A 25,918-nucleotide genomic window follows, 5' to 3' on the forward strand; every position below is an offset into this window, starting at 1 on the left:
ATATTTCTCAAACAGGAGCTTCTGTGTTAAGTTGGGTTCATCATCATCCTCTGTGGCCCCTCTGCCATGGGGTGTACCACAGGGATCTATTCTTGGGCCATTACCGTTTTCGTTGTATCTCCTGGCACTGGGTGCAATCTTTCGTAAACACAAAGTCTCATTTCATCTATATGCTGATGATTGCCAGCTTTATTTTTCTTTCAGTCGTTCTGATAGCTCCACAATTAGACTCCTGCTTGATTGCCTTAGCGATTTTAAGTCATGGATGGCTCTAAACTTTTTTAAATTTTAATGAACGTAAAACGGAAGCAATTCTGTTTGGCCCGAATCGTTCCTCTGATATCCCTGATGTTGACCTTGCTGCTCTGACCCCTCACCTGAAGAGCTCGATTACCAATCGTGGGTTAAAAATCGACTCTGCACTTACTTTTGATGGCCACGGGAATGGGGTGGTGAAATCATCATTCTATCAACTCAGGCGTCTGTCGAAGGTTAAACCTTTTCTTTCAAGGCGTGACTTGGAGACTGTTATCCATGCGTTTATAACCTAATAATAGGGGTTGGACTGGGCACTCTGACACGCCTGCAGCTAGTACAGAATGCTGCGGCATGGTTTTATCTGGTAGAAGGAAATTTGAGCACATTACTCTGGTTTGGGGTTCCCTTCACTGGCTTCCAATTGAATTTAGGATTCATTTTAAATTTCTTTTATTGGTTTTTAAATCCTTAAATGGTCTGGCACCTGCATATGTCTCATTTGCTGAAGCCCTATGTCCCCACTCATTCGCTCCGGTCAGCTGAGCAGCCGTTACTCCAAGTCCCCAAATCACGGCTGAAACTGAGAGGAGACCGAGCGTCTCTATCGTGGCTCCAAAGCGTTGGAATAATCTTCCTCGAAGATTATTATTATATTATATTATTATTATTATTATTATTATATTAATAATCAACATCAGTGCTGGTTTTTAAATCCAGATTAAAAATGCATTTTTATTCGCTGGCTTTTGACTCAGTGGTTAACTGACTTGTATTTACTTATACTTATTGTTTTTGCTATGTTTATTATTTTATCGTATTTATTATTCTTATTGTATCTCTTATATTTCTATTGTTCAGCACTTTGGTCAGCCTTGTGTGTTTTTAAAGTGCTATATAAATAAACTATGATGATGACGATGATATGAAGAAATAATGATTACGAGTGCCTACCTGTACAGGTGGGTCAGCGTGTTGGATGTTGTCCTGCAGGTGACTCATCAGCATCAGGTCACGTGCCTGGTACCAGCGTGAGTGCAGAGCATGGTGATATATGTGGCAGAGGATAGCACAGGTACGGATACGGTCGGTGCGATCCTTGGCGTAGATGAACTTGCAGAGGCGGTCCATGATCACAGCGCTGTCCTCTCCCTCGCTCTCCTCCTTGTTCTCCTCCTTGTTCTCCTCCTTGTTCTCCTCCTGGTCCTGCTCGGACTACACAACAGAAAAACACTTCAGCACACCATTTTACACCTTATGCATAACATTTCATTAAACATCATAAAAATAGCATCATGATGCAGATGTTTGTCAAGAAAAGAAAGTTCTGATTCTGCACAGTGCCGTCTCTCACCTTGGTCTCTCCCTGCAGGCCCAGGCTGCGTCTGTGAGCTTTGTAGTCAAACTTGTAGTAGGTGTGCATGATTCTGCGCAGGTAGACACGGCAAATTTCTTCTGTGGAGCCTTTGTTCTCCATGTAGGTGAGCAGCCGGTCAACGATGCCACAAACCCTGCCCTCATCTTTGAGATTGTCAACGTATTCTGAAGGAAGATTTAAAAAAAAAAGAGAGGAAAGAATAAGCAAAATACATCCATGTGAGCAGCAAATACAGCAATACAAATTTCAAGGGTGATGTAAATCCCACATTTTAGATTGCAACCCGTTAATCCACATTTACAGTCCTAACACATTCACCCTCACAGCAGTTAATAATCGTCACTCAGGTTTTGGCACCACTCACCCTGAGAGTGGGGATCAGTGTTCTGCATGATCTTTGTAAATTCTTCATCCATCCTTTCTACCAGGGTTAAGATGCATCCGCGCACCCTGAAAGGCTAACAAATACACACAAAGAAATGAATACCAGCCCATAGTTCACAAGACAGTTGATACAAATGCAGACAGTTCAACAGCTATGTGAGTGTTTTATTAGTCTAAACTGCTTTCTTTCTTTAAGTCCACAGATTGCTTGGGGTGGATGAGTGGGATCACCTGATCGGAGACGGCCAGATTCTCGCTGTCCTCTGCGATGTTCTCTCCAATGAAGATGTTGTTGTGCTCAAAGAGAATGTCCAGCAGCTCATCTATACAATCCAGACACTTTTTCCACATGTCAGGCTAAAAAAGGAGACAAGCCAGAAGAACCATAACTCAGGAACTCATTCTTTTCAATCCAAAATGTTAAACAGCACAAATAATTTTTGTGATGACTTGCAATTTTAAGATATTTCATGTAACATGAAACACTACAGTAAATCACAGGAACCCTTTTGGTTTTGTTGATACTGTAAGAATTAAAAGCAGTGTCACTCACTTTCATGAAGGCTGCCAGGTTGGGGTTGTAGTCGTACAAGGAGGCAATAATGTTGAACTTGATCTTGACCAGGATACCTTGGCCCAAGTTATTCTCTGCAGCGATGGCTGCCAGAGCATGAAATAGCTCAATTTGAGCCGCCCTGTCAGTGAGGGAGGAGAAAAAAGAAAAAAAGGAGTCAGGATTTGTTCAGGAGAAGAATTTCTCTGAAATTCATATACTGGACATACTTCCACATGACACGCCTGGTTTTACATTGACTGGATATCAACAGTCGTGTGAATACGTAACTTTTTTAAAATATATATTTTTAAGCTTTAGTGATAAATGCAGTCGTACCTGTCTGTTCCCTTTTTGCCTCTTGCTTGCAGGATCTCATTCAGCTTCTTCACCACCACCGCTGTGTTGATCTCGGTGCCTTTAGCAAACATTTTGGGTTTCTCCTGAATGGTCGCAATGGGGGAAAAAACAAACAAACTTAAAATTAAAAATACAAACAACGTGTTGAATAAACTCTTAGAGGCAAGTTTTTCTTTTTACAGTCATTGATTTTGTTAAATTAGCCAGACAATTGCATGTTGATTTTATCACTGTCATTACTATAAATGAACACGTCGGCACTGAAACACAAACAAGCTAAACTAAAATAAGAAGCAGCACCGGTGCATCTATTCTTGTCCGGCCGGCATCAAGTCCAAACAGTTTTATATTACCATCTGTTCTTTACCTTAACCAGAGGTACTCCTCTGTTAACCTTCTCCCAGCCTCCTTCCTCCTCAGCCTCCTCCTCAATTTGTTCTTTCTGTTTGGGCTTCTTCTTCCTCTCCTCCTTCCTGACTCCAGGCTTTTCAGTGTCCTGGGACCTGAGGACAGACGCAGTGTTTGGTAACAACACATTCACTCTACATGACTCTCTCTGCAGTAAAATTTGACTTAAAATCTAAAAAAAGTGTCTGAACAGATATTCAAAGTATTTAGACCTTTTAACTTTGAGGAAGGTCACAAGACGCTTCCTCTTTAAGGCATTTTCTTCTTCCTTATCAGAGGTTTCACTCCTGCTGTCTGAGTCGCTTGGGCTCCAGTCTCCATCATCATCATCATCATCATCATCTTCATCAGAAGAAGAGGACTTATCCTTTTGAGAGAAGGGAAAAACTCAAAATCTTAGCTCAGGCATCCTCTCAAATAAACTGTGCAAGTATTTTGTCTTTCCCACCAGATCTTTTGCTGTAGTTTAGTTAAATGACCTCTTACCTCAGATTCCTTGGCAGTCTGAGAACGGTCGGTGGCTTCTGAAGGCGCCTCAGGCTTTTTCTTCAAGAAGGACTTTGATGACACCTCTCCTTCACTGTCAGAGGACGAGCCTTGTGGACCAAAAAGACAAATCAGACGATGCTGGCTCCTTTCCCCTCAGCACCAACACACATTGATCATCTCATCATTTGCAGCTAATCTTTGTACAGCACGTGAAAATGTGACTGACTGAAGCACAGAATGAAGTAATGAAAGGGGGCAAAAAAACTCTTAAACTGAGTTTTTAAGTAATAATGTACAAAGTAAACTTCATAATTTACGTAAAACATTCTAAACTTCATTAGTTATAACTGATTAATCTGCTGCTGGAGTTTCTTCTGAGTAGATTAAAAACAGTCAAAAGTTTCAACCGAACAAACTTTTAAAATCAGCTTAGTTTTTGCAGTTAAACTTCAGATTCTGTATAATATATGTATAATGTATAATATATCATGGAGCTGGACCTTCAACAGTCCTTTTTAATAAGCCCATTTTCACTGGCAGCCTACAGGTTGATGTACAAGAATGATTGATCACTCATGATGAGACTTGACACGTGCACTACACATAGACACATTTCACCTATGCCCCTATTGAATCCTATGCTTTCCGGGTTGAATCCTTTACACATAACCTGTATAAACAACCAGCTCACCAGAGTCCTCTGGCTCCTTCTCCTCCTCCTCCTCATCTGCAGACTCCTGTGGATTCTAGCAGGGAGAGAGAGACAAGACATTCTGATAACTGCTTTTTTTAAGGCTGAAATTCGTATAAATTCTAATACACCAGATTAAATAACACCAGAAGGAAGCTGCTCAGCACATTGACAGTCTTTTGACCACAGAACAGATCTGATGAGACCTAAGTTTACACCCCCCCCCCAGAGATTCATATAATGCATAGAAAATAAACATGAAGATTTAGTCTTTGACTTTACCTCCTTGTATGCTGCTATTTCTGACTCAAAGTCTCTGTTGTACTTGCGGATCTTCTGACGCAGGGTGCTGAGAGCTTTTGCATTGTTCTTGTTCATCTTCTTCTTCCCCTCTTTATCCTCCCAAAGCTGTAAAAATAATGTTAAGTATTTGATTAGGACAAACACAATGACAATTAAATCATTAAATTGCAGTTTAATTTTTTGTCCAAGCTACTAACCTGGTTCAAGTAGTCCTCCAAGTCAGCCAGAAGGCGGATATAGAAGGGAGGAATACCCTCTTTATCCACTATATTCTTGCTTTTAAGGAAGGCTCGACAAAGCTGCTCAAACTCCTCCAGACACTTGGACATGTCTCGAATCTTCATAGCGTTGCGGATAGTCTTTATGAGGTTCGTCAACTCTTCAAACCTAAGATTCAAGAATAAATTTAGTCAAAAGAAAGAAAAAAGGGGCAAAATTTTGTATAGACTTTAAAGTTGTGACCTTTTAAAAATACCACACCAACCTTTTATCTTTGGCGCTGCGCACCACTCTTTTTGTGTCCTCCTCATCGTCGCTAAGAAGCAGCGACCTGTGAAAACCAAGTGCACAAGTCAGATCTTTACAGGAAGAACAATGTGTGTGATGAGCTTGTGATGAGATTTATTCCAAGTTTCACTTACTGCTTGAAAGTGGCTCCGGGTGCTTTATCAGTGATCTCATCGTCAGATGAGGACTCCTCTGACTCACTGTCAGACCTGGCAAAGAATCGAGACATTGCTGAAGGATGCTGTCAATCTGTAGAGAAATACAAAGTAATGAGTGGTATTACAGAGATGCAGCTCCAGATTCTACGTGTGGTATACCAGCACATATTCAGCTGACAAAGATATTCACTGTCAAACAGATGTGTGCCAAACTTGTTTTTCAGGAGCCACTACCAACAAACCAGCAAATACACACTGAATATTTCGTCCTTGACATTTGTGAGGTTACCTTAAACACAAAGTCTTCTTACTCTTCAACAATAAAACATTAACTGTCTTGAGTTTACCTGGTGATATTCTCATGCACGAGGCGATATTCTCACGAGGCGACTGCGAAAACGGCAAATAAACGTCACCACGCAGATGTTGTTTACAGGACAAGAATCAATGATCTGGGGAATCATGTCTTCATTGTTGTTCCCCTCGTACATTTTATTATTCCAATTTCAGCATTTTCGCCCCACAAATAAAGCATGCAGTTTGCTTTGTGTGCACTCAAATGGAGTCGAGCCAACTAGCATCACCTGTGGCCAAGTGCCATAGCCTACAGTCAGATCAACTTCTGACACATCTGCACCTGGCTCTATTACCATGTTTGAATTATAATTTTATGCACAATATAATTGTAACTTTCACTGTTTTTTGTTCTTGTGGATCTCGCAAATAAACCTTTAAACTAAATAAAATGGTACCAAAATTAAATTAGCACTCCTATTGCTCATAATGATTTTAATATTTTTTTCCATAACAAAGAAATATGTCTCCAGCAAACATTACACATTAATCCTTGACTGGTGTTGCAACATCACATCCTCTTATCATAGTCTCATAGTGTTTTCTCTGAAAAACATTTGAAATGATGGGATAACTGATTAGCACAGCTAGCGAGAACTGTTTGGTTAATTTAACAAACATTTGTGAGGAGATAGGACATACAGTAAATGTACAGCAGTTAGACAATAATTAGTAAGCAATAGAGTCAGTGTGATTAAGTAGACCTTGTGAAAGTGAGTAACTCTTGTGTGCCAGTTGGTGTGTCATGTGTTTTGGAGTTTTTAGGTGAGTTCATTTTAAAACGTCAACTTTCTAAGTTAAGAATATTCATAAGTTAATTTCCCCAAATTACATATGACCTCTATTTTGTAGCTGGATCCACTGACGTATCACATAGTAGCTGGAGCAGTCTCAAATGGAGAACAGCTCACTGCTGCCACCTGTGGCCAACTGCCATAGCCTACAACCAGATTACATCTGTAATCGCTCTCTGCACAAGAAAAGTCAACACACACTGTGCGGTACCACTCTCCACAGCAGGTGCATTCAATCTGAAAGAAAAACTATGTTGTCAGAGTAATTTATCTAAAGTCAGGTTGCTGAATGAAGTTACTGCAGATAAGGCTTTTCCTTAGCTGTGGATCGCTCAATGTGTTCTGCATCCTCAGCTTCTTCTGTGCTCCTAGGTGTAAGCCCTCAACTTTCTTAGTGTTCAAGTTGAACATTGTACATTTAGTCATTGGTGTTGAAGTAATCAAACAGTCTGCCTTTAAATCCAGGGTGTCATCCAAATTGAAACACTTGGCTTTGAGGTTCACTGTACCAAAGCTTTGACGGTTTAAAGAATCGGAGAGCCCGCCCACCACAGGCAGACCTGAAAGATCTTTAGTCTCACAGCTGCCACTGCCAGAAGCGTCATCATGGGTTTCAACCTCCTTGCCACTATGGTCCTTGGCATCTGTGTCACATTATGCTTTGATAGATCGGGACGACTTCAGAATTGTTGTCTTTAGGGCTGGTGGTTAGATTACTGACTTCAGGTGTGGAGGGCTTGTCTGAAGACCTCGGGCGGATGTTGCACGAGCTTGTTTCTGACAAAGTTATGGTGCCATTGGGCCTGGAGGTATTGTGGTGACTGTCATTCGGGTTCACCTCTGATAAAGTTATTGTTCCATTTGGCTTGGAAACACTTTGGTGACCGTCACATGAGCTCATTTCTGTCAGTTATTGTGCTATTAGGCTTTGAAGCAATTTGGCTACTTTCACTCTGGACCGTTTCCAACAAAGTTATTGTGCCACTCTTCTTGGAAGGTGGTTTAGAATCAAAAGTGTTGTTCTTGAGGTCTTCCCCTAATACAGTGCTGCCACTGCATTTATGCAGAGGATGCAAATGGAGCACATTGCCTTACAGATGAGCAATTTTGATGTGGGATGTTTCAGTGGTGCCAAAAGCTGCCGGACCTGAAGTTCCTGTCCCAGCTTTGGTGCAGCTTACAATAAATGGAGGAAGATCAGGTGTCTTATTCTGAGAGTAGGAAACTGAAGCAGTAGTATTTAAATCATTAGACATGCTCAGATTAGCGGCCTGCATGACATTAAATGTCCCATTCCCGGAGTTTGATGCTTTTGCTGGTTTATCGGTAGCGGCTCCTGAAAAGCAAGTTTGCCACACATCTGTTTGACCATCACCAGTCAATCTGAAACACTGGTGTTGTGCCAAAAACTGATTGCCTGCCAAAAACTGATTTCCAATGTTTCCGTGTATTTTTTATGTGTAATATAGTTAGGTATGTTGCTAAAAAGACTTTGGTGAACAGGTATTACAAAGGAGTTATATATAAAATTTAAAAAAATACCCGTTTCTCAAGTATCATTATAACTGTGTTATTGTACTTACATTATAATCAATCAAGTCCCTTTTGTCCACTTAAAATATGTTTACAGAACTATTGTTGTATTTGTTGCAATCTCAGCTGTCCTCTTGGCCAGATTACTCTTAAAAGAGGCATTTTTAAAGTCAACAAGAATTTTTTTTAACTGCGAAAATACAGGATTTATAAAAGTCATTGCCAAAAACTGATTGCGGCTTCTACCTTGTTAGAGGAATGTTGTTTGTCGCTCAAGATGACTTGATATCATTCATGAGTGATACATTTGATATATGTTTCACATATTATAGACCAACAAGTTATTTATAGCAGTTTAAATATAGGCAGTTTTTAAACTTAAATGTTTTAATTATTTTCCAGAAAAACGTCCACCGGCCTTATAGTGCTGACACTTAAATGCGTCTATACCGCAGAATATTAGCCTAATGCTAGCAAACAGACTGGATTACAGTCGACAAAAGAAATGAAAACCAAGTTGCAGTTGGGCTTACACGCCTTACCCAGAATGCTTTCACGGCAAATAAACGAAAATACAAAAAAGTCGCACACTTAGTGAATTAAACTCACCTACAACCTAGTAAAAGTTATTCCGCGGTGTTTAGTTTGAGCTGTTTAAAAATCCAGTTTTCTTGTCGAAGGAAAAGAAAATGCGTGCAGCACTCTTACCGGGCAATTTCGTCAGAACAGGAAGTACTCTGATGATCAACAACGTGAATAGTCCGCAGCACTGAAGGCTCTCCGCTCACAGCGCCACTCAGCGGCTGAAACAGTGCATTTAAAAATCCCATTCTGTTGTTCTCACGGGAGTTTGGAGAAAAAAACGAATCGTTGGTCTCCACTTTTTCCTTAGCTGGTTCACCACTGCTTCCGAGGAAAGGGATTACACCAGCAAAACTGGACAAAAGTAACAGTGAAAGCATTACATACGGGTAAAGTTTTAACAACTCTACCTTTATATAATATTGTATTGGAAAACCTTGCTTTTAAATCGCAGTGCATGGTAAATATTTGCCTACACCGTATTCTTGTATTTATGGAGATATACCAGTGTGTTGAATAACCTGAGATAAAGATATCCAAAGTCACAGGGTTTCACTGGAAATTCAATATTTTTAACAATAGAATATTAATCTATTATACAATATTTAATTTCAGTGGTGGAATGCCAGTAGCTATGCGTGTTGAATATGCTGATGTTTTATTTATACCCGGCAGCTTGACAATGAGTATCAGTATTTGAGTACAGTAATTCTAAATCGCAAAGACTGAAATTTCCAAATACTGAAAAAAAGGTGTTCAAATGTGTCCTCCCAGCAGAGCACTCTCCAAAGTGTTAGACCAACCAAATGAAAGACCAACACATATTATTAAATTTATTAGAGTTTAAAATAAACAGTGTAATGTTAAACACACAAACAGACAAAATCTCATCCTCACTGCAAAATAGAAAAAAACAAAAAACATTTCTACTTTAGTGAGTAAATTATTTTACGTAATTATTAACATTTAAAAACAGCAGATATGCTTTAAAGTATTAACACCGGGATTTCACTGGGACATCTTGTTTAGTGTATTTCAGCAACTCTAGAAGAGAAAAAGAGGAAAACTTAATTATGTTCCTACAATAAAAGATTGCTTGTGTAACATAAATAACATAACCAAAAAGGAAAAAAAAAAAGAGGATCACTTGATAATACTGAGTATATGATATGATTTGATTGAGTAAAGTCCAAATTCTTCAAGTTGTAATGTCTCCTGACTTCTTAATAATTTCTACAATTTAGACCCATATAACCACAGTAACAGGCCATCTGATACCTTCTTTCAGCCTTGTGTTTTCTTCTGATATCAGTTTAAGTTGTTCTTCAAGCTCAGCACATTTTGCGCAACCTGAAAAACAGTTTGCATCATTAATTAAAGAGGACAAATGGGAAATTGTAACGCCCACAATTTACAGTCCATGCTAATTATTTTCACCATTGTCTTTAAATAGCAATTGATATACTGGGACATTGTATGAATACATAGGACTTAACAATCTTGTGTTAGTTGTTGTTGTCGTTTAATGTTCACAATTGTATGACATGAAATTAAAATCCAATTAACACATAATAATAACAACACAGAGTAAAAGTAACCTTCAGACAACATGAACACGTGATTTTAATAAACACAAAACAACCAAATTGGTTCTGAGTACCAACAGTCCACTAGAAATTACACAGCTGAGACTTGTCTCCTCAGCACTCTCAACTTAGTGTGGATTTGGGTTTTAGGTAGTGGTGCTTTATTGCTGATTCCAGGCTGTTTCAGGGGCCTGGCTCTGTTGGGAGCATTACACGCTTTTGAGGGTTCACTCATACATGCTGGCACTGCAGCCTCTTAAAGCATGAAAGCACCACAGGAGTTCACTACAGGTTACTGCGCTCGTGAAGCTGTTCAGCAGCATAAATCACATCAAACTTTGGCCAACTGCCCAACAGTTAGTGGAAAAAGCCAACAAACCCTTTGGCATATCAGGAAATCTGCACTGATTAGTTTATCTTTAGAAAACACAGTGAAGTACTGTTCTATACCTGTGACTTAGATAAAGTTCAAACCATGTCACAAGTTTCAAGTGCAGAAATTCCAGTAAATTTCCAACATACCTTCTCCTTGAGCTTTGGCAGGCAAAGCTCTCTTACTGGGCTGCTTGAGGATTGTCGCTTTGTTTGTAGCATCACTGGCAGATACTGGAGCTCCGACACTATTGCATGGATCAGAAGCATCTGCAAAGGGTGGAAAAAAGAAAAATCTACATGACTGTACACTTACACTTAGGTTTCAAGCTTCATGCAAATACCAAAAATACCAAACAAAGCTGTTAAAAAGGCTGCAATACTAGAGCATGATTTTCTTATTTATTTACCCATTTTCTTCCTCTTTGACACTAGCAAACTGTCAGCTCTGGTTAGAGGGTGCTTCTTTGCTTGTGAAGTCTTGGTCACAGGGTTAGTTGCTATGTAGACAAAAAGGAGAAACTGTTACAGAAAAATAAATGAACACATCTTTCACAAAAATCAGATACATTTCTACAGTAATTTCCTTCTCTATAAAAAGCCTGAAAGACCACAGAAGACAACTAAAGCAGATGATCACAGAATTATTTCCATGGTTAAAAACAAAACAACTTCACAACATCTACCAAAGTCCACAACACGCTGGAGGAAGTAGAGGATCATTGTCAAGACCTCCAGTCAAGAGAAGCCATTTATAAATGGAAATACAGAGAGTTTACAATGAGGTGTAAAACCACTAGTTACACTCAAGAACAAGAAGGCAATATTAAACCAGAAAACACATAGAAGTTTGGCATCAGCTGCATTTTTATCAATTTTTTCCCCCCTCGAGTATCAGAAGAAAGGCAACTTTACTGTGTATCTGAAGTGAGGGCAAATTGAAACTTTCTAATGTACAGATACAGTTTGACAAATGTGTGAGTACCTGTAGGTCCACAGAGCTTGTCGGTACTTGAAGAAATTGCTGTACTGCTTCTTGTTAAAGGTGGCCTAAGACACATAGTAGCTCTCTGGATCCCTGATGAGATTCCACTAAACTGCGATCTTTGTGAGCCACAAGCGGGCAGCTTGGATCCTGGTATTGGTACAAAGGGGAAGACAGAGATGCCCCGGACGCACCGTGCGAACACACAGATACAGTACATAGTTACACTGAGGTTATTAAACACATGATTATGGGAATAACAAAACTGGGACCTATGCAAACCTATCTAAAAACAAAGGTATACACTTCCTACCTGTTGCTGTAGCACGCAGGTTGTAGCAGGATGTTACTCCTGTGGTCTTAAATACACACACACGAAAAGAGGACGTTAACGACAGACTGTCAGTACATGGATGTACAGCTTTTAATCAGTACAAAATAAAATGGAACAAATAATAACTAATAGGTTCAACCTGTGTTCATTTTCTCAGATGGTAATATCAACATTTTGCAAACATTTAAGTCCTACCCCCTGGGGTGCATCAGGGGCAGTGGCAGCAGTGTTTCTTGAAGCTTCAGCTTGGGTTCTTTGTCTTTTCGTAGGTAAGTTGGATGCCACTGTATTCAACCTGGCTGGAATTGAGGAATGTGACTTTGATTTCATCAGCTGAGCTCCAGCTTTTGGGGGAGGGCAAAGGGATTTAGCAGCTGGCTGTTTCAAGAATGTTTTACGGTCACAGACAAGGTTTGATGGGTCTGATGGCACCTGATCAGCTGGCTTCCTGGGACCATCTGTGTACAGCTTCTTCTGTACTGCTAGGTGTAAGCCCTCAACTTGCTCAGTGTTCAAGTTGAACATTGTACATTTAGTCATTGGTGTTGAAGTAATCAAACAGTCTGCCTTTAAATCCAGGGTGTCATCCAAATTGAAACACTTGGCTTTGAGGTTCACTGTACCAAAGCTTTGACGGTTTAAAGAATCGGAGAGCCCGCCCACCACAGGCAGACCTGAAAGATCTTTAGTCTCACAGCTACCACTGCCAGAAGCGTCATCATGGGTTTCAACCTCCTTGCCACTATGGTCCTTAGCATCTGTCGTAACATTATGCTTTGATAGATCAGGGGCAATGTCAATATTGTTGTCTTTAGGGCTGGTGGTTAGATTACTGACTTCAGGTGTGGAGGGCTTGTCTGAAGACCCCGGGCGGATGTTGCATGAGCTTGTTTCTGACAAAGTTATGGTGCCATTGGGCCTGGAGGTATTGTGGTGATCGTCACTCGGGTTCACCTCTGATAAAGTTATTGTTCCATTTGGCTTGGAAGCACTTTGGTGACCGTCACATGAGCTCATTTCTGTCAGAGTTTTTGTGCTATTAGGCTTTGAAGAAATTTGGCTACTTTCACTCTGGACCGTTTCCAACAAAGTTATTGTGTCGCTCTTCTTGGAAGGTGGTTGAGAATCAAAGGTGTTGTTCTTGAGGTCTTCCCCTAATACTGTGCTGCCACTGCTTTTATGCAGAGAATGCTTTTCAAAGGTGGCGTTCTGCACAGCAAATGGAGCACATTCCTTTAAAGATGAGCAATTTTGATTTGTGATGGGGGATGTTTCAGTGGTGCCAAAACCTGCCTGACCTGAAGTCCCATCTTTGGTGCAGCTTACATTAAATGGAGGAAGATCAAGTGTCTTATTCTGAAAGTGGGAAACTGAAGCAGTAGTATTTAAATCATTAGACACGCTCAGATCAGCGGCCTGCACGACATTAAATGTTCCATTCCCGGAGTTTGATGCTTTTGGGTTTGGCTGTGTCGCATAGTTTTTCAACTCATCGTTTACTTTGTGACAAGATTCCACAAGTTCTGAGGGGGCGTCCTTTTGACTACTACTACACTCCATATTCGATGTAGACCTTACACTCTGAGCTGACGTGTCATTGGACGAGGTTGTGTCATGTGTAACATTAGCTGGTTGACTGCTGAATGTATCATCAGGTGATGTTGAGCTCATCTTCATATTTTGTCCACTGGGCTCGTTGGCTGACTTTGCTTCATGGCTGGCAATCAGGTCTTTAATGATAGCTTCAGGTTTATCAGAAAACTCCACAGGCTCTTCCCGGATCTCTGAGGTAACTTTTTGATTAGCACTGCACTCCACATTAGAGTCTGCAGGTATGTCACTAGAAGATATTATTTCTCGAGTAACATTAGCAGGATTTTTCCCAAGTGTATCCCCTGCCGATGCTTGACTCGTCTCTATATTACATTCACTGGGCTCTGATGAAGACTTGCTATTTTCCAAAACACTTCCCATAGTAATATCCAAAGAGGTTTTTGCTGTGCTTTCCCCCACACACTTGTCGGATTGTACACTTGTACTTAGCAATTTTTCGCCCGAGATGACATCTGAACTGCTAGGCTGTGCCGCGATTTTTCCACTTTCCATTCCATTAAAAGACCTGTCGCGTTTCAAATCAAGCGGAGGAAGAGCCTGAGTCACATCCATGGAGGTGGTCTGTTCTCCTGATGATAATGGTGAATCACGTGTAACATCAAGGAGAGTAATTTCTGGCAAGAATTTGTCAAGTATCAGCCAGGGGACCGGAGCATGCTTGTTCTGAGAGGCATCAATCATTTTGACATCTGGGTCTGTAATCTCTGTTGTTGCCATATGTTGTGAAAGATCAGGAGGATGAATTTCAGGAATATTTATTTTAGGGCTTGTGCTTGCAGAAGTTGCAGGTGCGCTGTCAGGAGCAGGGGAGTCATTTCTAGTAAGCTGTATGGTAGAATCACACATAGAATCAAATAGGGTCACTTCTGGCAAGCATTCGTCACCTAGAAAGGACACAGGACCATCCATGTCACTGAATAATTGCCCAGAATAGCTACTAGGGGGATCTGAGTTTAACTGTTGGACAGAACCTTTTGTTGATTTTTGACAATCTGCTGTGGCTGCACCAAAGGAGAAAAGAGAAAGTGTCTGACGATGATTATTTTCATGTGTTGAACTTTCTGGAGATTTGTTGCCGATATTTAAGTATTTTAAAATTGGTGTCAGAGCAGACTGGAAAGAAATCCGTGACTTTGGCTTGCTGCCTGTTGGAGCAGGGGTTGAAAAGGTGCAGGTGTCAGGAAGAGGCTTGTTTTCTTCATGGGGCCATTTGAGTTTAGAAGTCCCAGCTTTAACAGTGCCCCCGGGTGGAATGTTTTCACAGCACTCATCGGCATCTGGATTTTCCCGAATGTATAAGCCTCGCCCAGTTGGTTTGTTGGCCATGGATGGTGATGCTTCTTCTCTCACAGAATAAATGAAGGGCTTCTTATTTAAAACAGAGGGCAATACTCAGACTCCACACATATTATCAGCTGTCTCAGACTCCCTGTGCCTAAAATAAGAAAACAGAGCATGACTTCATTGGCTTATGTAGGCAACTGAATGAAAATGTCTCACTGCTGAATTATTTTACAGCTATTTTATTTATACAAACTAGATATTAAAACAGCAAAATCAAAATGCAATTTAGCACCGACAGTAACGGACGACCATGTAATCTCAACTTGTGCTGAGTTTCTAATGTTACACCCCCCAAAGGGGAAAAAAAAAAACCCCATGTCAATTTATTTTAAACCAGTAAAACTAGAGATTAGGTAACGCATACAGCAACATCATAGCTTAGGAACACAGATTTGGTTTGTAACGTAGAGTTACGGCGGTTTTAGGTTGGAAAACGTTGCTTTCCGATTGTTTACTATGTCATATTTACGATAAATAGTTATTTCATTCATGTAATGCTCGGAACACGAGATCATCTTGAACAAGCATAGCTAAAACCTTGTAACGTTTGTTAGAAGAACGGAACCAGCTCTGCTTACCTGTAAACACGAACTTCTTAGCGGATGTTTATAGATGTGAAACTGTTTTAGTCTCAACGAGATTCTGGTTTGATAAGACAAACACGGATACTACAAAATAAATATCAGCATAAACTCTGAAACGTTTATCTTGTTAACCAACGAAGCGCCTGTCTAGTTCAAAATGTCAGTTTCCTTCACGCTCATTGGATGGTTTACACCAATCATAACGCAAGGATTCTTCTTCTGTGTTTAATCGTGAATTAGCGTTCATGCACAGACGATAGCGTTACAGTGCCATCTAACGTTGTTTTGAAAACATTTCGTGACCTTTAAAGTGTGCTTAAGTGGGCTGGGCCAGTGAAACGCTCCTTTCAATCAGTGTGTAAATAAGGTTGACTACACATGTAATCCATCTTAATGTAAAAAAGGAATGCAATTTCAACAGTATGTCTCAGTTTTTCTACATCATAGAAAAAAATGCAGCTATAGCAAATGAAAGAAATGTGCCAGTATGACTATTTGGGCTTAAACGAGAAGAAATACATATGTAAAATTATAGAAAAAGCTCACTGGCACCACTGTAAAAAGACAAATAACAAAAAACAACCCCCCCCCCCCCCCCCCCCCAAAAAAAAAAAAAAAAACCCCCAGAAATGTCTGAATGATTATATAATAGCATTTAACTGCTTCTGTCATTTAATTCCTTTTTAACCATGCACACACTGTAAAAACACATACATTTTTATAGTATAAGGAACTTCCCTGTCATTTAAACGATTAAATGTGTCACCTGATTACTTTAGTGTACTGCGGGTGAAGCTCTTTATCAGTAGGAAAAGTTGTACAAAAGTTGTCAATGCAGTGGGCTGCATTGAAGTCTTTGTCGTGGCGATTTTGGCTTCCAGACATTATGATTGATACCACTGCTCCAGGAGGTTTAAAACAGTATTCATTATAACATTGTGCGCAGCTCTCTGATCTGTTTCTTTTTAGATTCCCCTTTAGTTTTCTACACCGTGCATGATAGGTATGTCAATTCAAACTGTTCTACCATGTTTGAATAGACATTTAGGAAAAGAAATAGAGTAGGGGTTAGAAATGAGTTTATTAGGGTGGCAACTCAGGTTGAACAGTTTGGAGAAGAAATGTTTTCGTGACTGCTCATACAAGGGAACTCGTGTTTCTTTGTTTTGTTTTGTTTTTTTAAATTGAGATTAATTGTATCAACACTGTTTTCATGCAAGAAAGTTTATCTTTATTTTACAAATTACATTGAACAAGTAGGGGACATAAAGAACAATTTCTCAGTACACAAAATTAAAACCATATGTTTATTACATTCAGGTATTTGCACACAGCCATTGAGCTTCTCACTCCTTTGGTGTTTTCTTCAGTTTGGTCTTTAGCTCTGCCATCAGGGGATTTCCAAATCCTCTGTGGACACAGAAGAAAAATAAATAAATAAATTTTTAAAAAGTCAGAAACAGGACGTGTCTTTTCTGGTGACTGTTTTTTTCCCCCCCCTTTTGCCATCCTTACCCGGGATGTTTTGGTGGCATCCATTTAGGCTTCTTCGGTGCCTCCTCCTCCTCCTGTGGGGGAGCGTCATTCTTCTCCTCTGGCTTTGTTTCAGGTTCCTGTGGTAATTCCGTCATTTTAATGATACATATATATATCTTAACTTAAGTGGGAAAAAAAACCAGGTATTTAAACACTCTTAGCAGTACCTGTGACACTGTTTCCTGGGTATTTTCGTCTCTCACTGCCCGCTGTGTCTTTTTTAAAACAGGAAATCCAGCACCGAGCCCTAAGAAAAGCAAACGTGTGAAATTATTTGGAAGTTGTGAAAATAACAGGATATAAAGACCAGAGAAAGTCTTAATAGACTATCAAGACTAAGATATTGGGATTCATGTATCATGAGTGACCTACCAGGGAGTTTTATTCCAATACCTATGCCTCCTAAAGGCACACCTCCAGGGAGTTTGACCGGCAAACGTGAAGATGGTGTAGGTGTGGGTGTGGGTTCCTCCGAGGGCATATGAAGCAGGGAGCGGGGATTTTTAGGTGGCCTTACACGAGGGTTCTTAACAGCAATTCGTGACCTTTGCACAGCAAAGTCCAGCACAGGGCCATCCACCTGTAATGCCCCAAAAGTCTGTTATGAACATTGTTTGATTTTAATCAAAATTTTTTTTATGCCATATAGAAACAATACCTTATTCTCATATTCGATTGTTGGCTCTTCTGCTACCTGGGCCTCGTTTAGCACAGGAAATAAGGATGAATGTGCAGGCTGTGGTCTATTCAGTGTGTCCTTCTCAGGTTCACTTTGTGAGTCACTTTCAGATTCTTCAGACTCAGCAGGTTTGAGTTCATCTGAAGAATCAGACGCGGTTACCTCAAGATGCTCCTCCTCAGCTTCTACCTTCTTGTCATGCGAAGGAGAGCTCTGTGTTGTCATTGTTGTTACATCTGCTTCTTCAACATCCTCATACGCTTTCCGTGATCCACTTTCAGTCTCTAATGTTTCAGCTCTTTCTTCTGCTTTTTCTTGAGATTCCTGGTTCAGATGTGATTGAGCTTCTATATCAGCGACCGATTCTTTCTCTGTCTCGGCTGATTCCTCTGTCAGTAAGTCCTGAGTTTGAGGCTGTCCGATAACTCCAAAGATGTCTGTGGACACGCTAGCCACCAGCTCATGGATCCCCTGGAGTGAGTCAGTGCTCGTTGATTTCAGCAGCTGAGTCTCACTACTCAGAATACACGATTCACTGAGAAACTGGTCCAAAAATCCAGACTCCACAGTTGATGAAGACATTTCTGTGTCACTTACTGCCTCAGATTCCCTACAAATGGCCTCTGCTAGTGACACTTTCTCATTCTCTGTTGATATTTCACCCTCATTTAAAGTGTCTGTTTTGGCGTCCAATAGCTGCCCTGGCTTGGGCTCTTCTTGTCTAATCTCATCAGTGTCCTCTGACATCACCGCCTCAATCCACAAGTCAAGGATTTCTTCATCAATTACGTCTTGATGTCCACTGACTGAACTGCCTTTTTCCTCTGATGACGTCACTGGCAAATCCTCTGGTCTGGGCTCGTCAGCTGTTTCAGCTACTATTATTTGTGTCTCACTTATCTCAAGTGCTCTGTGTGGCGACTGATTGTTTATCTCCTGAGTCTCAGAGTGTTGAGATATTTCCAATTCTGCATTCAGAGGAATCTCTTTGTCTCCTCTTTCTGTGATTAGCTCACCTGCAGTTTCTTTAGTTATCTGTAAATCCATTTCATTTAAGGTCTGGATTCCATTTTCTGCTTCCTCCTCTTCATCTTCACAACCCCTTCCTTCTTTTTCAATGGCTTTATCTTGCATTTCAACAGAGGTATCATCAACGGATATAGGCTCAGTTTCAGCTAAGGGTCTCACAAACCCATATTCACTCGTGTCTTCTTGTAAACTTAACGGTCTGCTGATGCTTTGATCCAACTTTATGGCTGCTAATGACTCCTGAATGACGAATCCAACCACTTCTGCTGCTGCAACCGCTTCTCTTGTTTCACCTCCTGTAGATCCTCTGCCACCATCATGCAGCCCTTCTGATCTCCTTTCAGTCTCGTCCACTAAACCAACATGTGTTCCAGTCACCTCTGTCTTCATTGAACTTGTCAGTAATTTTCCTTCTTCTTTGTCAAGTCCCGATTCTTGAATTACTCCTTCAACAAGCTTGCTCTCTGCCTCTAGTTCAAGGTCCGGTGTGCCTTCGTGCTCCTCCACAAACAAACCAAAGCTCGTCTCAGTCTCTTCTTTGCTTTCTTGTTTGTCTTCCATGGACTCCTTCAGCAGTAAATGGTCAGCTCCAGTCCTGCAGTCACTGTTTTCAAGGCTCTCCTGATCTCCGCTCTCCACCTCTTCTGGTAATTGAGTTGCCGGGATTTCCTCGCAATCTCCTGCTTCCAGGAACCTTTGTGTTGTATTTTCATCGGCCCTCCGAAGCTCATTGTTATATTTGGAAACTCCCTCTTGAATTTCCTCACACGTTGGAGTATTTAGTTCCTGCAGCACGGCACACTGGCCTTCACTGATCCCCGGGAGAGTGTTTTTAAATTCTTCGTCTGTTTCCTGCGTCGTTTCGCCTTTGGGCTTTACTGTAACTGAGGTGCTTGAATCTATAATTTCGTTGTAAAATTCTCCGGTGTAGGATTCACTGGAGACGCTCTCCTCTTTTTCTTGGTCTTGATCAATGAGTCTCTCTTCTGAAATATCTGTTACTGTCACACCGGCCTGCCTAGTTTTGGTCTGCACTCCTGGGACTCTCATATCCTCCTCGTATTCATCTGTGAATCCAGCTGTGTGCAGCTGTGAAGCAGTCTTCAGTGCAGCTTCTTTACCGGATAAATCATATTCAGTTAAAAGATTTTCTCCTTCAGTGTCTTCTGCTTCTGTTCCGATGTTCTCGTCCAGATCTGGCACTTCTGTTGTCTCGTTGACGGCAGGCCGCTCTGTCTCAACCCACTTCTCTTTCTCACCTTCATCATTTTCACTGCTATGAGTCATTGCATAAGATTTTGTGATAACAGTGAGCATAACCACTGATGTATCTGGCTGGTCTCCAAAAGCTGAGAGCTGATTTTCAGCTTGACTTGTTTTCTCCTCTGACTTGATTACATTTTGAGAGTCCAGTTGTAGCATAATATCACAGGCTTCTGATTCTAAACCTTGATCATCTTCATGCTGCATTTTATCATCTTCCTTTAACTCAGTTTCTTTAATGTTATCTGTCATTGGATGATCTTCCAGTGTCATTACATCATTTTTCTGTACCTCTGCCTCCTCTTCTGGACTTACATCTGTACCTATGCACACTTTCACCTCAGTGTCGGTTTTATCATTGTCGTCTGCTGCCTCAACAGTTTCTGGCTCTAAATCTTGTTCATCTTCATGCTGCAGTTTATCATCTTCTTCATCTAATTGAGTTTCTTTGCTTTCATCCTCTCTTGGATGTTCATCCAGTGTCGCTGTATCAGTTTTCTGTAACTCAGCCTCTGTTTCCTGCTTGTGATCATCCAGTACTGGACTTATATCTGTAGTTTTGCACAGTTGGACCTCAGTGCCCTCTGCTCCTAACTGCTGTTCATCTTCATAGTCTGTTTTATCATCTTCTTCTGGTGCTTCAGTGTCTTCTACTTCTAAATCTTGTTCATCTTCATGCTGCATTTTATCATCTTCTTCCTCTAACTGGGTTTCTTTAGTAATTTCATCCTCTCTTGGATGTTCATCCAGTGTCACTGCATCATTCTTCTGTACTTCAGACTCTATTTCCTGCAGGTGATCATTATCATAATCATTTAGGCTTAAACTTGTGCTAATGCACACTTTTATCTCAGTGTCTTCTGCTTCCAAATCTTGTTCATCTTCATGCTGGATTTTATCATCTTCTTCTTCTAATTGAGTTTCTTCAGTAATTTTATCCTCTCTTGGATGATCATCCAGTGTCACTGCATCATTCTTCTGTACTTCAGACTCTATTTCCTGCAGGCGATGGTTATCATCATCATCGGGACTTAAACTTGTGCTAATGCACACTTTTATCTCAGTGTCTTCTGCTTCGAAATCTGCATGATCTGTTTTTTCATCTTCTTCCTTTAAGTTGTCTTCTTTGAACATTTCATCTTCTATTGGATGATCTTCCTCTAATTGAGTTTCTTTGCTTTCATCCTCTCTTGGATGTTCATCCAGTGTCGCTGTATCAGTTTTCTGTAACTCAGCCTCTGTTTCCTGCTTGTGATCATCCAGTACTGGACTTATATCTGTAGTTATGCACAGTTGGACCTCAGTGCCCTCTGCTCCTAACTGCTGTTCATCTTCATAGTCTGTTTTTTCATCTTCTTCTGGTACTTCAGTGTCTTCTGCTTCCAAATGTTGTTCATCTTCATGCTGCAGTTTATCATCTTCTTCCTCTAACTGGGTTTCTTTGGTTTCATCCTCTCTTGGATGTTCATCCAGTGTCACTGCATCATTCTTCTGTACTTCAGACTCTATTTCCTGCAGGTGATCATTATCATAATCATTTAGGCTTAAACTTGTGCTAATGCACACTTTTATCTCAGTGTCTTCTGCTTCCAAATCTTGTTCATCTTCATGCTGCATTTTATCATCTTCTTCTAATTGAGTTTCTTCAGTAATTTTATCCTCTTTTGGATGATCATCCAGTGTCACTGCATCATTCTTCTGTATCTCTGCCTCTCCTTCGTACGTATGAGCCTGATCTTCTGGACTTATATCTTTGATACTTCGATACACGTTTATCTCTGGGTCTGCTTCTAAATCTCGCTCTTCTTCATGATGAAGTGTATCATCTTCTTCATTTATTTGGGTGTCTTTGATAATTTGGTCCTCTCTTGGATGATGATCTGGTGTCACCGTATCAATCTTTTGTACTTCTCCTTCTCCTTCGTGCACGTAATCCTCCTCTTTTGGACTTTTTGTCATGCATACTTTGAACGCGTTGTTTTCTGCTACCAAATTGTCATCATCACAGTGCATGTTGTTATATTCCTCTCTTACTTCAGTGGCTTCTGCTTCTGAATCTTCTTCCTTTTCATGATCTGCTTTAGCATTTTCTTCCTTCAGCCGGGTTTCTTTAACAAGTTCCTCCCTTCCTGAATGATCATCCAATAACACTGCATCATGCTCCTTTACCTCTCCCTTTCCTTTCTGCATGTGATCCATATCATCTGGACTTATACCTGCAGCTATGCATGCTTTTACCTCAGTGTTTTCTGCTTTTAACTCTCGCTCATCTTCACTGCGCAGTTTATCATCATTTTCTTCTTTTCTCAAAGTGTCTTCTGCTTCAAGGTCTTCCTTCTCTTTATCATGGGTTTGATCCTTTTCTCCTTTTACTTGGGTTTCTTTTATTTTTTCCTCCTTTGTTGGATGATCACCGGGCAACCCTAATCTCACTGTTGCATTCTCAGCATCAGTTTCCTCCTCAGTTGTTTCTTGGCATGTTGCAACCTCGGACAAATTTTGTGGTCCAGAAGCGGCATGTTCATGTTCATCATTTCCAGGCCCTGCAAGTCCTGCACAAGTGGGCATTTTTTCGATCCCCATCGTGTGTCGTTCGTCTTCTTTTGCTCTTGAATCATTTGAATGATCATTTCCTGTCTTGTCACGCTGTTCCTCTCTCTTGCCCTCACCATCCTCTTTGCTCTCGTCGACTTTTCTCAGCTGGGTTTTGTACTGCATGTTTTCTTCATCAACCCCTAAGTCGATTTCTGTGGTGCAAAGTTCCCATTTGACAACAGGGCGAGACGAGCTCAGCAGAGAGGATGTTGCGACAAGCTGCTCCTCCTCGACACCTTCTCTGCTACTGTCACCCTCTGTTGAGTCAGAGGGAGGGTGCTTGATTTCAGCTGGAGATTCCTGATTTGTGTTTGGGTCATTGTTGACAGTGTCAGCGGGCTGTGGCCTGATGAATCTGTTTACAGCTCCAGTTATGTAGTACTAAGAAAAAAAGGAAGGAAAAAGAAATTTGCATTATGTAACACTTTAATTTGCAGCATCAATAAAATCCAACAAAAGACAAAAGTGTGAATATATTTGTTTTCCCTGCATTGATTTATTTTCAGTCATTCCAGGTAGTTTGTATAGCCCATGTTTTTTTTGGTTTGTTTTTTTTTAAAGATGCACAAGTAGCATTTAAAGACTCTTAGTGTCACTGCATTCAAGGCTATTTACACAACAGTTTCTTTCCAGCTTTGCAGAAACTTCGTGGAAGTCTTTTCCTGTTTCAGCACCACAATACTCCCATGCACAAAACACAGCCATGAACAGGAAGAACCTGACCAGCCTCCATGGAATCCTGACTTCATTGATTATAAGTTACATTAGCTGCTAATGTATTAAAGTAAAAAGAAAAATTCAATGTAATAGACTTTAACCCTGTCAGTGCCCACCCCCCCAAAAACAAACAAACAAACAAACAAACAAACAAACAAACAAACAAACAAACAAACAAATGAAAGAATTGCATAAAAATGAGAATAAGAATTATTTGTATTATTTTTGTTTCATTTGTTAAGATGTCCAACAAACACTCCTGTTAAAAAAAGAAAATAAAAATCATGGTCCATTCTTTACAGGATTGACCAAAACACAAACATTTTATAAATACAACATGGCAAACATAAAGCATTTAGTTTACGCTGAGAAACATCTACATTTATTTCAACTTATGTCTTTTTGAGGATCTCATGATATTTTCTTTGTTTAGCTGTTTCTTTTATCTCCAACTTCCCCATATTTGTCTGTTGTAGCTGGTGCACACTGTTCACCAACTACTTGCTGGTGAACACACTTCACCAGCAAGTAGTTTGATTGTATTAAGATTTGTTTGTGGGCATCATGTCCTTTATTGGACACAGAAGTGCACACAATAGACTCAGAAGTGGGAAGAAGGAGTGTGAGTAAGCAGACTCAAACCCAAGCACCTAGAAAGGAGACTCAAGCCTCCAGAATATGGGTCACCTGTTCAAACTGGTGAAACAGGCTTTAAAACATCAGAATCTGTTTATTTTCATTGTATATCACCAAGTGTCACAATGGCTATCGAGACCAGCTGTCAGGCGACTAAACTGTGACAATAACTACCTGCCACGTCTGAAAAGCAGGTTGATGAGAGAAGCGAGAGTGGTTTAAAAGCAGATGTGAGTCCAAAATAAAGAGATGAAAGGAGCTGAATTTTTTTTGTAGATGTCATGCGAACTGTTATTAGTTGATGTGGGTTCATCACTACCAGAAATGTGAAATAATTAAACATCCAATCCAATTATATTTTAATCTAACCTAAAAAACAGAGTTTCATGAAGTGCTGTATGAAGCAGCAAAGCATGGCACAGCAATAAAACAATAAAAACAGTGATGAAGACAAAGTAAGAACACAGCACTATCATTCTGGGTTAAAAGCCAAGTAGTTTAAATTAGTTTCAACGTGTGTTTTAAAAAAACAGGCAACCAGCGGGAAATCCTAACATGGACAGACAGATAATTCCAAAGTCTATGGCTGTGATAGATGAAAATAAAAAACCCAAACAAACAAAATCCCCAAACAGGAAACATAAATCAGTGCACCCTAGCAGAAGTGAACAACAATAACAGCAGGACTCTGAAATTTAAACCCAGTAAATGGTACACCTGCGTTTCCTGTTTGTAAGACTGTCTCCTGTGTAATAACAGTCTCAAACAGTCATTGCGCTCCGGGATGCACTGTGAGGAATCTCACTAATGCTGCAACTGCAAGGAGCGCACATATTACAAGGATCAGTTCTCAGAAAGAACTGCAGACAGTCTCCAGCTGATGACCAACAGAGCAATCAGATCTCAAACGTCTGCTGTGATCTATAATCATAATCTCTCAATCAGCATCCAGCAGGTTAATGTGCACTTTGAAGGAGAAAAGGTTTCAACAGTTAATAAAGGCTTCTGTCTAAAACAGAGAAGCTGTTCCAAGAGATGGACAAAAGATTTCTTTGAACTGTTAAGCTTTGATTTGCACTTAATGTTTTTACTTTTGAAGAATTACTGCCCAGGTTCAAATAAGCATGGAGAAGACTTCTTTGTCTTGGACGTGAACATGCCAGTGATTCACAGACATCCCCCCCCTCTCTCCCTCTCCCCGAGAAAGGGAGGGGGTAAGCAGAGACATTGCTATAACGTAGGCGGATATGCGTGGAGAGAGAGAGACCCACTGACACACAGGAAGAGAGACTATTTACATCCACGTTTGACGGACTTAAAAGTTTAAAACACAAATCTTTCGTTTCGTTACAGGTTTGGATTGAAACGATGACGGCTTCTCACCCAGACTGTCCACAAAGTTCTCTCCATGCGGGACACGGGACTTTCAGGGTCCATCCTTACGATTCCTCCTTGGTCACTCTCTGACCATCTGACGTGACGTTCTCGTTATTAAAAAAAAATCATGGACAAACCAAAGCACTGTGTCACTTTAGTTTCCCCCCCCCTAAGCGGTCTTTGCAACCAGGCAGAAAGTCAACAGAAAGTTGCAGCCAAGCGCGTCCAGGATGGAAACACATCAGCTGTTAGTGGCCGTTCACTTCCTCCCCCTAGAACTGACATATGTCCGGGGTATGATAATGAGGAAGAGACAGATTAACACACACATTCACACGTTAACATAAGAAGACGCGTTGCAGACTTTGCGGATGTGAATAATGAGCATAGCCACAGGAAAAAAAAAGTTCGTAAAACTCTGTGACAGATACCGAAGCGCTGCTCTGAAACGGCGCTGCCAGGATCCACCTGAGAACACGCATTCATGATTAAATGACTGAGACCGCCACATATATAAG

The 25,918-nt window shown here is 40.6% G+C and overlaps 3 protein-coding genes and 1 long non-coding RNA gene across 6 annotated transcripts in view; 1 reads left to right on the plus strand and 3 right to left on the minus strand.

The window, feature by feature from the left end:
- Positions 1-2,298, plus strand: part of LOC309712825 — a 10,314-nt gene extending 8,016 nt beyond the window's left edge. Inside the window, exon 5 of one of the 2 annotated variants that reach the window (XR_014278385.1) lies at positions 2,214-2,298. This is a non-coding gene — a long non-coding RNA (uncharacterized lncRNA). The remainder of the gene's footprint in view (positions 1-2,213) is intronic. The other variant, XR_014278386.1, reaches the window with a different exon arrangement.
- Positions 1-8,966, minus strand: part of LOC309712821 (eukaryotic translation initiation factor 3 subunit C-like) — an 11,676-nt gene extending 2,710 nt beyond the window's left edge. The window contains exons 1-15 of one of the 2 annotated variants that reach the window (XM_082543945.1): positions 8,876-8,966; positions 5,463-5,577; positions 5,306-5,371; positions 5,019-5,208; positions 4,801-4,926; positions 4,519-4,573; positions 3,825-3,934; positions 3,551-3,705; positions 3,298-3,433; positions 2,910-3,013; positions 2,571-2,712; positions 2,249-2,374; positions 1,998-2,091; positions 1,610-1,797; positions 1,210-1,470 (exon numbers count right to left, since the gene is read on the minus strand). In XM_082543945.1, the coding sequence (XP_082400071.1) occupies positions 1,210-1,470; positions 1,610-1,797; positions 1,998-2,091; positions 2,249-2,374; positions 2,571-2,712; positions 2,910-3,013; positions 3,298-3,433; positions 3,551-3,705; positions 3,825-3,934; positions 4,519-4,573; positions 4,801-4,926; positions 5,019-5,208; positions 5,306-5,371; positions 5,463-5,557 (1,848 nt within the window). In that variant the 5' untranslated portion in view covers positions 5,558-5,577; positions 8,876-8,966. Of the gene's footprint in view, positions 1-1,209; positions 1,471-1,609; positions 1,798-1,997; positions 2,092-2,248; positions 2,375-2,570; positions 2,713-2,909; positions 3,014-3,297; positions 3,434-3,550; positions 3,706-3,824; positions 3,935-4,518; positions 4,574-4,800; positions 4,927-5,018; positions 5,209-5,305; positions 5,372-5,462; positions 5,578-8,776 lie in introns of both variants that reach the window. The other variant, XM_082543944.1, reaches the window with a different exon arrangement.
- Positions 8,967-9,569: 603 nt separating this feature from the next.
- LOC309712820 (uncharacterized protein) lies at positions 9,570-15,773 on the minus strand. The gene is made up of 8 exons (XM_082543943.1): positions 15,563-15,773; positions 12,222-15,075; positions 12,006-12,051; positions 11,693-11,842; positions 11,118-11,207; positions 10,858-10,977; positions 10,028-10,099; positions 9,570-9,793 (listed from the first exon to the last, which is right to left on the minus strand). The coding sequence occupies exons 2-8, from the start codon at positions 14,964-14,966 to the stop codon at positions 9,744-9,746; spliced, it is 3,273 nt and encodes a 1,090-aa protein (XP_082400069.1). The 5' UTR covers positions 14,967-15,075; positions 15,563-15,773; the 3' UTR covers positions 9,570-9,743.
- Positions 15,774-16,776: 1,003 nt separating this feature from the next.
- On the minus strand, positions 16,777-25,677 carry LOC309713568 (uncharacterized protein). Its single transcript, XM_082545299.1, has 6 exons — positions 25,407-25,677; positions 17,763-23,051; positions 17,477-17,684; positions 17,272-17,351; positions 17,084-17,181; positions 16,777-16,978 (listed from the first exon to the last, which is right to left on the minus strand). Exons 1-6 carry the CDS (start codon positions 25,458-25,460, stop codon positions 16,915-16,917), a joined length of 5,793 nt encoding a protein of 1,930 aa, XP_082401425.1. The 5' UTR covers positions 25,461-25,677; the 3' UTR covers positions 16,777-16,914.
- Positions 25,678-25,918: the final 241 nt, after the last annotated feature.

The sequence above is a fragment of the Aulonocara stuartgranti genome, assembly GCF_965226115.1.
Source record: "Aulonocara stuartgranti genome assembly, chromosome: 8".
Taxonomy (NCBI): domain Eukaryota; kingdom Metazoa; phylum Chordata; class Actinopteri; order Cichliformes; family Cichlidae; genus Aulonocara; species Aulonocara stuartgranti.